Source organism: Bubalus kerabau, chromosome 11 (genome assembly GCF_029407905.1).
Source record: "Bubalus kerabau isolate K-KA32 ecotype Philippines breed swamp buffalo chromosome 11, PCC_UOA_SB_1v2, whole genome shotgun sequence".
NCBI classification, from domain to species: Eukaryota; Metazoa; Chordata; class Mammalia; order Artiodactyla; family Bovidae; genus Bubalus; species Bubalus kerabau.
In genome coordinates, this window is record NC_073634.1 from 62732558 (window position 1) to 62746869 (window position 14312).

At 31.5% G+C, this 14312-nt stretch overlaps 1 protein-coding gene across 8 annotated transcripts in view; it reads right to left on the reverse strand.

The window, feature by feature from the left end:
* The window catches only part of USP34 (ubiquitin specific peptidase 34), a 246396-nt gene that overhangs the window by 93092 nt on the left and 138992 nt on the right, over positions 1–14312 (reverse strand). For 7 of the 8 annotated variants that reach the window (XM_055540390.1, XM_055540391.1, XM_055540393.1 and 4 more), the window contains exons 22-27: positions 13425–13579; positions 11923–12036; positions 10106–10205; positions 9813–9972; positions 6861–6987; positions 6617–6764 (exon numbers count right to left, since the gene is read on the reverse strand). In XM_055540390.1, coding sequence (XP_055396365.1) covers positions 6617–6764; positions 6861–6987; positions 9813–9972; positions 10106–10205; positions 11923–12036; positions 13425–13579 — 804 coding nt within the window. The remainder of the gene's footprint in view (positions 1–6616; positions 6765–6860; positions 6988–9812; positions 9973–10105; positions 10206–11922; positions 12037–13424; positions 13580–14312) is intronic. The other variant, XM_055540389.1, reaches the window with a different exon arrangement.

Below are 14312 nucleotides of genomic sequence, written 5' to 3' on the forward strand. Positions count from 1 at the left end.
CTCTTCCCGATTATTACCCAACAAAACAAAATAAAATAGAATATAGGACACACATAAAGTTCTGGCATGAAATGAAAAAAGATGAGCTACAACCTTCTACATTACAGTAAATTCAATGATCTCAATAGACTGAGACAATTCATTTCTAGAATGCATAAGTCCTCTTTGCTGCCTACATCTCCATGTCCCACCATCATCCATACCAAAATATGCTTTAGTTGCCCAAGCATGTTCTTTCTTTAAAGCACCAGTATGTTCCCATCTCAAGATCTGCTCCACCCCAGAAATTCATATGGATCATTTCCACAATTCAAGTTTTTCACAAAATGTGAGCTCTAAAAGGCCTTCATCCTAAATCTAAAGAGCTGCATCTTACTCTTAACCCCTTACTCTGCTTTGTCATTTTTTATAACACTTATTAGTATCTGATATGATATTTGTCTCTCATTAAAAAAAAAAAAATAAGTTCCACAAAGCATGTATGTATGTATTCCCAACATTAGAACAGCAGGTATTCAAATCACTGTTTAATCCATGAAAAAAAATTTAAAGAAAATGCTTGATAGAGGAAGAAAATTAAGTAAAATGATGAAACAGCTGATGAATAAACTTAAGTATTGTTAAATTTTATTAACTTAATGTAGGAAAATTCCACTGGATAGGCATAAAAACAACTACTTTCAGTAATGAATGAAGCAGGACTACTGCTTTCCATAATGACATACAACATTTTAAAAATACATTTTCCTTCCACTCCAGAAAATTCTATCAGAAAATATTTCTGGTAAGGAAAGTGGGTTCCTCTAGTAAGATTCATTTCAATTATTTTCCTTAAGTATAATTACTGTGCAGCACAATTGCTAATTGTTGTGTAGCTAAATCTAAGATTCTTAGCCTTCTTGCCATTTCTAAACCTAGAAACCCTGGTCCTCCCAGTGGTTTGATGAATATTCAATCCTGTATCTTCTGAATATCCCTATAGTTTATTGGGTGTGTGCACACGCATGTGTGTGTAAAAAAAGACTTTAAATTCATCCTGATTATTAGACAGAAACAGAGTTTTTCTTTCTGCCCAAAGAATATTTCTTTGTTACCTATTGTGATTTATTTCACAACACTTTAAGAGATCATAATGTTGTAGTTTTTAAATGTATATTAGTTAATATTAAAATTCATCTATTATCCTTTTAACCTCTCAGAACTTATAATATTGTTTTGTTTCTTCACACAGTTTATTATTCAGAGTAGTTTCATCCAATTTAAAGTACAACTTCATTCAGATTTAAGTAAAATATATTAAGAAAGAAATTAACTTAGAATCTCTACAATATTTTGTACACAGAAATGCTAGGTATAATCACTTATTCAGGTGTTCATTCATATATCTCAGAAAGTTTTATTCTCGTATATTACACAAACACAGTAATGAAGAGTACCCTAACTAAGGACTTTCCTAGCAGTCTAGTGGCTAGGATCCAGTGCTTTCACTGCTGTGGCCCTGGGTTCAATTCCTGTTTTGGGAGATTCCACAAGCCACATGACCAAAAAAAAAAAAAAAAAAAAAGTACCCTAAATAATGTTTAAAAAATTGTTTCAAAGTACTTGATATCTTTAGCTTCCTATTTATCATCATATGACTTGCAAATCATCACTGAGTTCCTTCTTCTGATACTGTTTTATGTAAATCAGTTATTTAGCAGAAAGTAAATGCTTAAGAAAAACATGAGCTACTACATGGAACAGAAATTCTATACTAAACCTTTAATACTTTGGTAGATTTTTATTAAATTTCTATGTTATTGAGATAATCTAATACAATCTATAACTTGATCTTTTTACAACAGTTGATAAAATATCCTTAGTTGTGTTGGATTGCTAAGATAATATGGAGTTGATTTGCTTCCTCTTTCCTTCTAAATACCCTAAGCATGCATGACTTCATTCCAAAATACAACTAAGATGGCTAGTACTTTATTTAGGATTCAGGTTTCTATTTGATATGTAAGTTAGGCTTATACATTGTGTACACCCTTTAATTATAATTGGTAAATTGGTTTTTAGAGTTAACTGAGCAGCTTTCTATCTTCTACTACTTTTAAGAGGATTTTTAACCTAAGAATTGCTTATTCCTTAACAGTTCTGAAAAAATTTGCTATCTTTTAAAAATTCAATATCTTAATGCAACAAATTGGAAACAACAAACAAGGAAGGAACAAGAAAAGGAAACAAGAAATCTTTAAAATTCTTAGGTTATGATGCTATGGTAAACAACATTCATCTAATTTTAAGCCTCTGGAACTGCAATGAAGTAAATTTTTATAATTCTACAACTATCTGACAGAGAAAAAAGGGAATAGATAATACAGGTTTGCAAGCTGGCAATCAAATGAACTTACAGTAACCATCAAGACCTGAAAAAGATAAATCCTAAAGCAGACACAGAATTATAATCTATAATCTTATTTACACTGATTTGGCAGAGGAACAAGATCAACACCTGACGAAGGAAAAGAGAAGAGTGAAGTAAGGGCTAGAAAGAGAACAAAAAGAAAGAGAAAAGGGAAAGGAAAAACAGCACCTCAGTGATCTATGAGGCACTAACACTGCTAAACTTCATCAGAGGTCCAGAAATTATGGTGAGACTAAGGGGGCAAATTTTTCTTAAAAACATATAACTGCTAATCTTTTTCAAATTTGATAAATATTACAAATACACAGGCCTAAGAAGCTGAACTAAATCCAAACTGCATGAACATAACAAGGCATATTAATAATCACACTGCTGAAAATCAACATTAAAGAAACATATTTAAAACCAAGCACAGTTAGAAAGACATACTGTATATAAGATAAGAAAAATGACAGACTTTTAGTCAGAAATTCTGCAAGCCAAATAATAACTGGCAATTTTTTACAAAGTTCTGAAAAGAATTTCTTTACCTAGAAATCTATATCCAGTGAAAATTTCTTTCAAAAATGAAGGCAAAACAAACTTTTTATTCAAACAATAAAAGCTTGAGAAAATTACTAGATCTGCAATATAAACATTTTTAAGCGAAATTTATCAGAAAGAAGAAGAAAGATAAGTGGAAATTTCTCAATCTACACAAAAGGAATGAAGAATGCCAGAGTAGTGTATATATATATATATATATATATAAGGTAAAAGATGAAATAAGGTTAACAGAAAATAATTGGTAATTAGCTAAACATTCTAATTAAAATGCACACACCATCACTCTGGATTTTTAAAGATCCAATGATTAAGGGAAAACACATCAATATTCTCAAAAAAATACGTTAAGATATCAGGAGTATGCTGAGGACAAAAAAAAAGAGAGAGATGTCAGATATGAAAAGCACCACTGCAAAAATGAAAAACTCAAAAAAACTTCAAAATAAAGTTGAAAATATATCTAAGAAAGCTAAGACTCAAAGAAATGAAACATAGAAAAGAAAAGATAAATAAATTAGAAATAGTCCAAGAAATGAAACATGTAAAGAATTTCTAGAAAGAAATGATAATATAGGACACAGAAAATCAGTAACTCAAGAAAATTTCCCCAAACTAAAAGATACAAGTTGCCAAACTAAAAGGGACCTCTGAATATAAAGTACCAATAACAGTTGCTGAAAATAGATCCATACTCAGGCATAGTATTGTAAAATAGGCACAAGAAGGTTCAATAAGCTCTGGAAAAGGGGAAAAAATATTAACAGGATGTGTAAAAACTACCAGAAATCAAAATGGCTTCAAAATTTGAAACAGCAACAGAACCATGAAGTGCATTAATATCTCTAAAATTCTGAAACAAAATTATTTCTGACCTAGAATTCTATACTCAGCCAAATTATCATTTAAAGTATCAGAAATATATTTTCGATCATTCAAAGAATCTCTCAAGAAGTTACTGGATAATTTGCACTATATTCCAGTCAAATTAAAAAAAGTGAACCAATAAGGAAGGTATGGGATATTGAAAACAGAATAGTCAACACATGAGAAAGACAAGAATTACAAGGAGGATGATAACGGAGAGCCCACTACTGTGAGTCAGATGTGGAAAACAATCAATAGGATCAAGTGTCACTAGAAAAACGTATTCCTGAGGGCCAAAAGACCAAATCTCTGCTACTTTCACAATATTTTCTCTAAGGAAAGAATGCAAAAGTGAACTGGGCCCAGAATCTTTATCTCTACTCGGACTGTCAAGTTTCTACTCTAACCTTCAAGTCCTATCATCAAAGAGAAGAAATTTCATTTTGAATAAAAAGATCAGAAAAAGAAAAGACTATTCTGTTGAGTATTTCAGCATCTTCTCAACATCATAGCACTAAGATATGTCTTCACCGTGCCAAGACCTAAACTTGAGAACTTTCCCACTGATAACCTTCGATGAGGCTTTATAATACATCTTTTGGGATTCCCTGGTGGCTCCAGACAGTAAAGAATCTGCCTGCAATGCAAGAGATCTGGATACAATTCCTGGGTTGGAAAGCCCCCCTAGAGAAGGGAATGGCTACCCACTCCAGTATTCTTGCCTGGAGAATTCCATGGACAAAGGAGCCTGGCAGGCTACAGTCCATGGGGTTGCAAAGAGTTAGACAGGACTGAGCGACTAACACTTTGACTTCTTACTAAAGAGATGAAAGTATACCTTCTTTAGCTTGCATTTTCTGTGACCCTTTGCCTAACAAGAACATACTCCCTTTTCCTTAATCCATCAAGTTTCTCTGTGCTTATGTTTCACAGAACTAAATACATCCTTTAGGAATAGATACACTGGAGGTAAAACTATAAAGAATATTACAAAAAAAAATCAAGATAGTGTTAAGGAGAAGAGGAAATGATGCTATCAGGGAGGGACACACAACTAGTTTCTAATAATGTTCTAGTCCTTATTCTCGGTGGTAGGTGCATTGGTGGTTCATTTTATTATTACTCATTTCATATTCTCTTTATATACATTGCAATGTAACAAAAATATACTTTTTGATCTGAAAATTCCATAACTAGATATTTAGCCAACTCCTGTTAGATAATGTATGTATTAAGAATACTCTGTATAACACTATAAAATCAAAAGAAGAGAAACTACCTAAATATCCCTTAATAGAGAATAGGTAAAATAAATCATGGTACCACCATACTACAGACAATATAGATCGTAAAAAGAATGAGGTAACTTTCTATATTTAACTATATGGAATGTTCTCTAAGATAATAAGCACAATGAACAAGGGATAGAAGAGTATAAACTGAATGCTGCTATACTTGTGTTTTAAGTACATAGCTGACACCTGAACAACAAAGGTTTGAACTATGCAGATCCATTTATATGCAGGCCTTTTTCAACAGTAAATACTAGAGTACTACCTGATTCTCAGCTGATGGAATCCACAGATGCAGAACTATAGATATGCAAGAACAGTGGGTATGAAGAGCCAATCATAAATTATACATGGATTTTTGATTGTGCAGAGGGTTGGTGTTCCTAAGCCCCATATAACTCAAGGGTCAATAAATATCTTGTTATCTCTTGAAAAATATCTAAGAAAATCTGCCTCAGGAGAAGGGAAATGGGGAGATTTAGAGATAGGATTAGAAGGGAGATTTTCAGCATCTATTCCTCTATCAAGAATACTCACTAATTATTTAAAAACAGTTTAAGATCTGATATATTTAAAATGTACATATGATTTCATCTTGAGCACAGTGTAGTAAAACTGTTGGCTCCTTACTAAAAGAGACGAAAGAATTATCTGCTCACAGGCAGGTTAAAAGTCTTAAAAAGAAGCTTTTAAAACTTCAAGATTTTCTTCCGCTAATGTTATCAATCAAAGTGACATTACCAGGTAGGCATTTTAAAATATCTATTTAGCCTATTATCATTCAGACCTTTAACCTGTAAGTAAAACATAACAGCTTTTCTGGTTGCTCCTCTGAATAGCCCCTATTTTATGTGCTATGTAAAGACACTAAAAGGGAGTAATCAAATACACCTTTCAGGCCCACATGAAAATTTCTTAATATGATACTTTTTTTGAGGGAAGGGGAGATGCATAGGTGGGAACTCAATGAGTATTGTTTTCATACGCTTCAAAAAATATACCAAAATAGCAAAAGAAAAAAAAAAAAAAAACAACACCAAAAAACTACTGAGTAAAACTGGGTACTTAGAGAAGCAACCCACTCCAGTATTCTTGCCTGGAAAATCCCAAGGACAGAGGAGCCTGGCAGGCTACAGTCCATGGAGTTGCAAAGAGTCAGACACGACTTAAAGTGACTAACACTTTCACTTTTAAAGTTGGATTCTAGGTGGTGTATGGACACAAACTTATTAATTCCCACACTGCTTATCAAATAACCTACAAAAGCGGATCTTTTTTTTTTTTTTTGAGAATAATGAGTACAAGTGTTTGCAAATAACATCTTTAAAAAAAAAAATGAAAAAGATAACTATTAACTCTTGCCTAAGAATTGATGGCACCATACCTAGGATGGGAGGGCAGGAGTCATGAACATGGCTCATAGTCTTTATTTAAAGAAGTAAAGGTTTGAAGTCTATATATGATAGAACCTAGAAAATAGAAAAATTTGAACTGATGGACTTACCAGGAAACTCTCCTTTTCGGCTGCTTTGACCAAACTCCTGAAGCTGAGCTTGTTGATTTATTTGTTCTTTCTGTAAATTTTCATACCAATGAGTTACTTCAGCCCTAAGATCTGCTACCTGGTCACTAGGATACATTTCAATAGTCATCTGAAATATGAGATGCAACCAATTTAAAAATACAAAAAGAACATATATTTGAACTGGGAAATGTTATTAATTTGGAAACTAAAACTATGTAACTACCTTGTCAGGAAGTCCAGCTGGCTGGCAAACAACCCTTAGCGGCAGGGACTGTTTGTCACTCAGTGCTTTCAAATGACTACTAATACCCGTGCCTTCAATTTGCCACTGTCTGAGATGATATGCAAACCTAGAACACAAAAACCACATCGAGGAAGGATATCATTTTAAACTATTTTAATGTTACAGAAGTTTTTGCTATTTTACAAAATGAAAGAGCCCACAAAAGGGTCCAATACACTACAGTTTACTCTACAACATTATATTTAAGTTTGGATTCATGATAATGAATCCAACTCAAATGTGTAAATATAGTTGAGTGTCTTAAAAATTAGTTTCCAAGAAAAATTACAAAAAAAAAAAAAAAAAAGGCCCATTAAGAATATTATAGGGTTTGTTTTTTTTTTTTTTTTTTTTTTAACAAGACGGAGGGAGGACTGGGGAGTAGCAAAGACAGGAGGAATTTAAAGAAACAAATTAATCCGGTAAGTGAAACAGCAAGCTGTCAATCCTATTTTCAAAGGAAGAAAAAAGGTATTAGGAAAGATTTTTCAAAGAGAGAACTGTATTGCAGTAAATATATGTTAACCAGCCTAACAACTTTGAGAGCGGATTCCATGACTGCTAAAAACATAAAATGAATAATAAAGATTAATATGTCAAAGGAGACAGGCAATTAAGCATGACACTAAATATTAATTTTCTAACTGATTTTCAGTTGAAGACAGGATCCAGGGTACCTCAATGTATTTAAGGAAAAAAAAAATATCAATGTCTAAACTAATCAGCAATTCTGGAATAAAAGGGCAAGTAAGCAAATAAATGTACTTGATTTCCAAGATGTGATCCAATGTTCACCTTCTATGAGCAAAAGAGTAATCAATCTTTTGGAGCCTGATAATTCTTAAGTAATGAGGGAGTTATCTGGTGTACTACCAATGTCTGGCAATCTTCTACCTACTATATGCCAATAACATTGCCTTCTCCCTTAAGCTGTGATAATCAAAAATGTCTCCAGGAATTACCTAATGTTCTCAGAGAAACAAAATCATTTCTGGTTGAGAACCACTGTTAAGATTATAACCTTATCTCTTTTTAAAAAGAAAATCCTTTGAAAAAGACATTTTTATTTACTCTTTTAATTATAAGGAATATATAAGTGCAATAATTACTTTATATTTTCATTTTATAAATGTTTAGACAATTTTAAATTAGAAACAGCAATCTTTTAAAATGACATTTTTATTTACTCTTTTAACATAAAGAATAAACATAATAATTACTTTATATTTTCATTTTATAAATGTTAGGCAATTTTTAATTAGGAGTAGCACTAAGCACATTAAGCACCTGAAACTGTATGATACTATACAAGGATTTGCTTGAAAATTTCTATATAATTTTTTTAAACCAGCTCTCAGTTTTTGAATATTTAATTGTTTCCTAGATTCTTTACTTGCCACCCAAAAAGTATTTATATAAATTATTTAGCACCAACATTAACTTTTAGAGGAAAACATAAACAAATACAAAGGTTTCTATTAAGGATATTATAATAATCAATTTTCTTCAGTTTGAAAAAGTTTGTACACCTGAGAAGGAACTTTTGAACTAAAATTCATTAAACTGATAAAATGCACCACTGGAATCCTAGGAAAAATTTGTTTTAAAAGACTTTTAAATAAGCACCTATTTTAAAAACATGGGTTAACGCTGTATGAGGACTGAGGGCTTGAACCAACAGGACTGTTTTGGTTTGCTGTTTGCAGACCCTGCAGCACAGAGAAAATTTTAGAAGACCATATACTGTTATCATTAACAATAAATATCTGATAGGAAAGGGTAGATTATAGAGACTCTGATTTTCTTTAGTATTATCTTAGTGTAATATCTGAATTTTATAATGAGTATGTATTAATTTTTTATTAATTTGAATAAGACATACCACATTTGCTTTTTTATTGTTAGCTTTTAAAGTGATAAAAATTATGAGGCAGTGTGAAGTTTCTGTTGAAAAAGACTCAAGACTTCCCTTACACATTCTTTAAAAACACAAGGAATTATTTAAGTAGAATTTCTACAATTTACAATCATAATCAAAATAATAAGGAATTTTGCAAAGCCTAAATGTTTTAAATCACAGAGCCATGTTATTTATAAGGAATGTGTAGAAAATCTTTATTCAGTATTTTCTGACATTTTAAACAAAGGTCAATATATATAAATAGTATAGGTTTTCATTATCAAACTGAGCTTGGAAGTTGAAATAAGTTTTAACAATTTTGTTCAACAGTTCTTTGTACTTTTACATTTACTCATGATTTTTAACAAACAGAATTTCTTAATTAAAACTATCTACTCACCTTTTAATTCAGTCGATATATTCATAAATGTTAATTTGCTTTATTTCTGTATTACACAGGGTATGTCTAAATTAATTATATAGATATTCATTAACACAGAATTTTTTGATCATGTTTCCATGGTAAATGGAAATTCAAAATTAAAATACTGTCTCCTAGTCCAGGAAGAAAAAAAAACAGCAAATGAAACAAATGACTCAACTTGATTCAACTATGAGAGATTATCTGATGTTCTTGGTGCGAGTTTTAGTGAAAACTTTTTTGGTAGTGGTGTTCTGCCATTTCAATCATAGTAATACTTTCTTAGAGATGGAATTCTGTCTAGAGATTTTTATTCATGCACATCTTCTCAGAGTCTTATGATATTTAAAGCTCTGCAGTATTTACCAGGAACCTATATTGCTGATTCCACGATGAAATGGTACATATCATGAATAAAAATTACTTCCATTACTAACTCTTCACTTTTGGTAAGTTATGTTTTCTAGCTGCCCCCAAGAAAACCTTTAGTTTTAAGAATACTTTTGGACATATCAGCAATTTTTTTAAAAAGCCTAAAATTCATTCTAATAATGTGGTTTTAAAAAATTACCTTCTCCTAAATGCTTCCAGATGTGTCTTCAGCATAAGGAGTCCTCTTTCTATAACAGTGAGACTTGAGTGTGATTCCTGTTCAAGACTGCTAGAAGCTATCATAAGACTCTCCATACACTTACTAATAAATTCTTGCTCCTTCTCCAAACCCGTTTTACCTAAAAAGTCAGATGTTTAGATATGTATTATCAACCTTATATTCTTATTTAGCTGTATTAAAGAAAATGAATTATAGCTAAGAAAAATACTTACATAAAAATTACCTACCAGACAGTAATTCAAATCACTCACCATTAATATAATAGGAGTTAATATACTGGATAGCTGCTCGACTGACATCACCAGATTGTGCTCTTAAAGCAATGCCCCAAAATTGGTCCATACCACAAAGCTAAGAAACAAAAATATGCCATCTATAAATGTTAACTGTCAAACAATGTTTAATTAAAGACCAAAGTTACAAATTTAAAAGGCATTCAATTATCAGAGAGCTTTAATATTTTATAAAGTATTTAAAAGGCAATTCCTAATGATAAAAACCTTGGAAATTTCTTCAATTTCTGAAATATACCTGTACTAGTTATAAAAATACCTACTTACAAATCATCTATGTATGTGTATAACATTTAACTCATAAGTTATGACTACACAGTGAGAAAAAGTCCTCAAAACATGCTACAAAGGAATAATAACTGACATAATTATTAGCGTAACATGTTAACATGCTTTCATCCAACTTATTCTGAAAGTCACTGATTTCAGGTACTCACAGAAAATTAAAAAGATTCACTAACTGAAACTGATAATTAAACTTATGACTTAAACTCATGACTTAAACTCTGAGATGAAAAAAAATGTTTTCACTGAAAATTACAGAAAAAGTGAACAGTGGAATTTCTCAAAAACTGTAACTAGGGTGAAGAAAAGATAACCTTCTGATAAGTGACAGAATAGCTTTAGTGTTCATGTCATCTACTTAAAAAGCAGTATTATCTCAAAATTAAAGTGTGACCTTTTAGGTAAATCAGATCTGTCCAACTGTATGAAATCACCAAATTGAAACTTCTCATAGTGCTATCAAAGTAAGAGCTTGAACCAAAACATTAAAAACAAAAATAAGTAAACAAATACTATTCAAACAAGGAAAGAAGGTAGGAAGATACTATGAAAGCAATATACAACTGCTTGCTCTAAATACAATTACAGTTATCTTTACCACATAGATTTTACAACAGTTTACTTTTCTCTCTATAACACAACTCAATCTCTAAAGAAAATTAATGAAAAATATAAGTGGAGTGCAGATGGCATGAATCAGAGCTATCATTAATAAACTGAAATGTCCAATAAGCAAGACTTTCAAACAACAGTCTATGTTAGGTGAGCCTAGGAATATATAATGCATTCAACAAAAACTCGCAGTCATCCAACCTAGCCAAATAAAAGCCAGAAATAAGACTAGCAATCTGTGACAGTCTTCAGCTAATGAACTGATCATGCCTCATGGCCACTAATGATTTAGGTATATTCCATTCCAGAAGAGAAGTTACCGATAGGAACTCTGAAGTTGCCCAAGAGCAACTAAAAGTCTGGCCACAAAAATGGCCTGAAAAACAGATTTTAGATAAATCAAACTTCTACTCAGCAAAATCCTTTATTAACCAAGGAACATACAGTAAATTATGTTACTTCAGTTATACTAACATACAATATTCTATTAGTTTCAGGTATACAGAACAGTGATGCAATATTTTTACACATTATGAAAAGATTACTGTAAATAAGATCAATTACCATCCAGCACCATATGAAGTTGTTACAATATTATTGATTATATTCCCTATGTGGACGTTACATCTTTGTGACTTGTTTCACAGCTTCAAGTGTGTATCACAAGTTTCCATTATTCACAACAAAGATTATTTTCAGTAATAAAAATTACCATATTTGCTTTATAGAACTTTTAAAACCCAAAAGATAAAGCTTAATATTTCAGAATAAAAGTCTGCAGAGTCAGTAAATTCAGTGCTTGGTAGTAATCTAATTTGATGAACAATAAAAGAAATTCCACAAGCCTACCCAATAAAAGGACAAATCTCAATTCATACCTCAGAGTTTGAACCACCATCATAGGCACTGGTAGCCAGTCGAGCCAAGTTACAGAGATGCTGAAACAGGTTTAAGCCAGTCATGCTAATTGTTTCAGGTTTTAGCTGGGGCATCTTAAAAAAAAAAAAAAAAAGCTGTCAAGGTAGTTTAGGTGTGATAATTAATTTAGCAGATTTCATTTTATTAGATTTAAAGTAACACATTTAAGTTAACAAACCTAGTTTTACTGAAAACACTGAAGAGGAAAATGTAATATCTGAGATTTTTAGTGATAACAAAATAATTTCATAAAAAATTTTAATCATGATGTAACTGAAACCTGCTGATACGTGCTTCCATTTTTGAGATGTATTATAGACCCAAACCAGAGGAAATTTATAAATTTTATTAGTTATTATATAGTTACACCAGACACATTTACAACATATAGATAAATACAGTTTTTGTATAAGTCAGAGCTTGAAATTAAGATAACTGAAGACCTGTTTGTAGCTTTGTCTTGAATCTATTAAGTGATTTAGTTTCTATTACCAAAACTCATTCGTATGAACTCAAGTCTAACACAGAGACTTTCTAGAGCCTTTATAATCTCAAAAATCAGCATATAAAAAATAAAGTGTATTGCTTTATTATCAAAGTTTTAAAATCTAAATGGAAAATTATCTACTGAACCAAATGCAGCATCTTATAAATAAAAATTGGATAATGTGTATCTTTAATACCATGACAGCCCTTCCTACAAATGCCCTCCCCCCGAGAAATCAACAAATCTGAACATTAGCTTATATCTGCCAGAAGACTAGCTAAAAACCATACCATTTAATTAAAAATTGCAGAATAGGGCTCTCACACTAGTAGGTGTGGCACCACCCCTCAAAAATTGAAACACAATGTTACTAATGATTTTAAAAAATATATAACAAAACCCCACACACATCTCTTATTACTGTTCACCAAGAGTTATACTTACTGTAAGTTTAAGTACTTTAGCTAAGAAACATAACATTTTTGTAAATCAAAACTAAGTATTCATTTAGATATACAAACACTGTAGAGCACAAAACTAAAGCAACATCTAAGTGGCAAAAATTATACAAGGACTGCAGATAAGCAGTATATTTATCTTTTTTAAAAAGAATTCCAGGGCTTCTCTGGTGGTCCAGGGGTTAAGAATCTGCCTTGCAATGCAACAGATTCGATTCCTGACTTAGGAAGATTCCACATGCCACGAGGCAACTGAGCCCACATGGCTACACATGCTTTGCAACAAGAGAAACCCCTGCAATGAGAAGCCCTGGCACTGGACCTGGAGAGTAACCCCCGCTCATCACAACGAGAGAAAGCCCCAGGCAGCAATGAAGACCTAACCAAAATAAATATTAAAAAACTTTTTTTTTTATTAAAATATTTCAAGAGGAAAAAATGAACATTACAGTTTACATTTCAAGAGCAAAAAAGGAAATATAGAAAAACAATACAAATAGTCAAGAAATAAAATTACCTTCTCCAGGAAAAGATGTTTGTAGGTTTCCATTCCCATAGCATGTTGATCTTTACTTCGAACTTGATTTAAAAACCAATGGAGTGCATCATCGTAACACTCAGAATCTTCTACTAAACAATGCCATAAAATATCAACTTGCTCCAAACTTAACCCTAGATAAAATTACAAATTTTAAATCCTGGTACATGCAACATTTTCATCCTAATTAAATATACTAGAAGCACCAATATATACAGAAAAACAAAGGAGATATTTCATAGCAATTTATAAAAATTGTTTCGTAAGAGACTTCATATAATTTATGCTTTCAAATGTAGTTAAATATACTCCAAAGATAAATCATCTTAAAAAACAAGACTTACATGGTATAGTATCCTAGAAGAGACATTTGTTCTGGAAACTCATTTTCTTTAAGACATGAACAATCATTGTATTATAGCAAACATGATTAAAAGGAAGTAATCCCCAAAAAGTTAAGTCAGTTCTAAGGTTTAAGGGTAAAGAATACAGTGGATACCATATTCAAAGCTAATTCTATGCACATAGGAGATAAACAGTAAATGCCAATAAGCATCATGTTTGTAAACTATGAAAAAAGGGATCCTCACAATTAATAAAACAAAAAGGAACTGACTACCTAAAACAGAACAGCAACACATCACAGGTAACAATTAGCTAAGAAGCCACTGAAATTAGACAGAATCTGTATGTTATTAATACTTTGACCGAAGTATCAGATAATTCTAAAGTGTGTCAGAAGGAATCAGAACTATTCAGAATCAAAGAAAAGGCATCAGGGCAATCACAAGTCTGATAAGTGAGACAATACAAAAGGGTAGAATAAAATTATCACAGGGATTTCTAAAGTAATAAGGGATTCAAGAG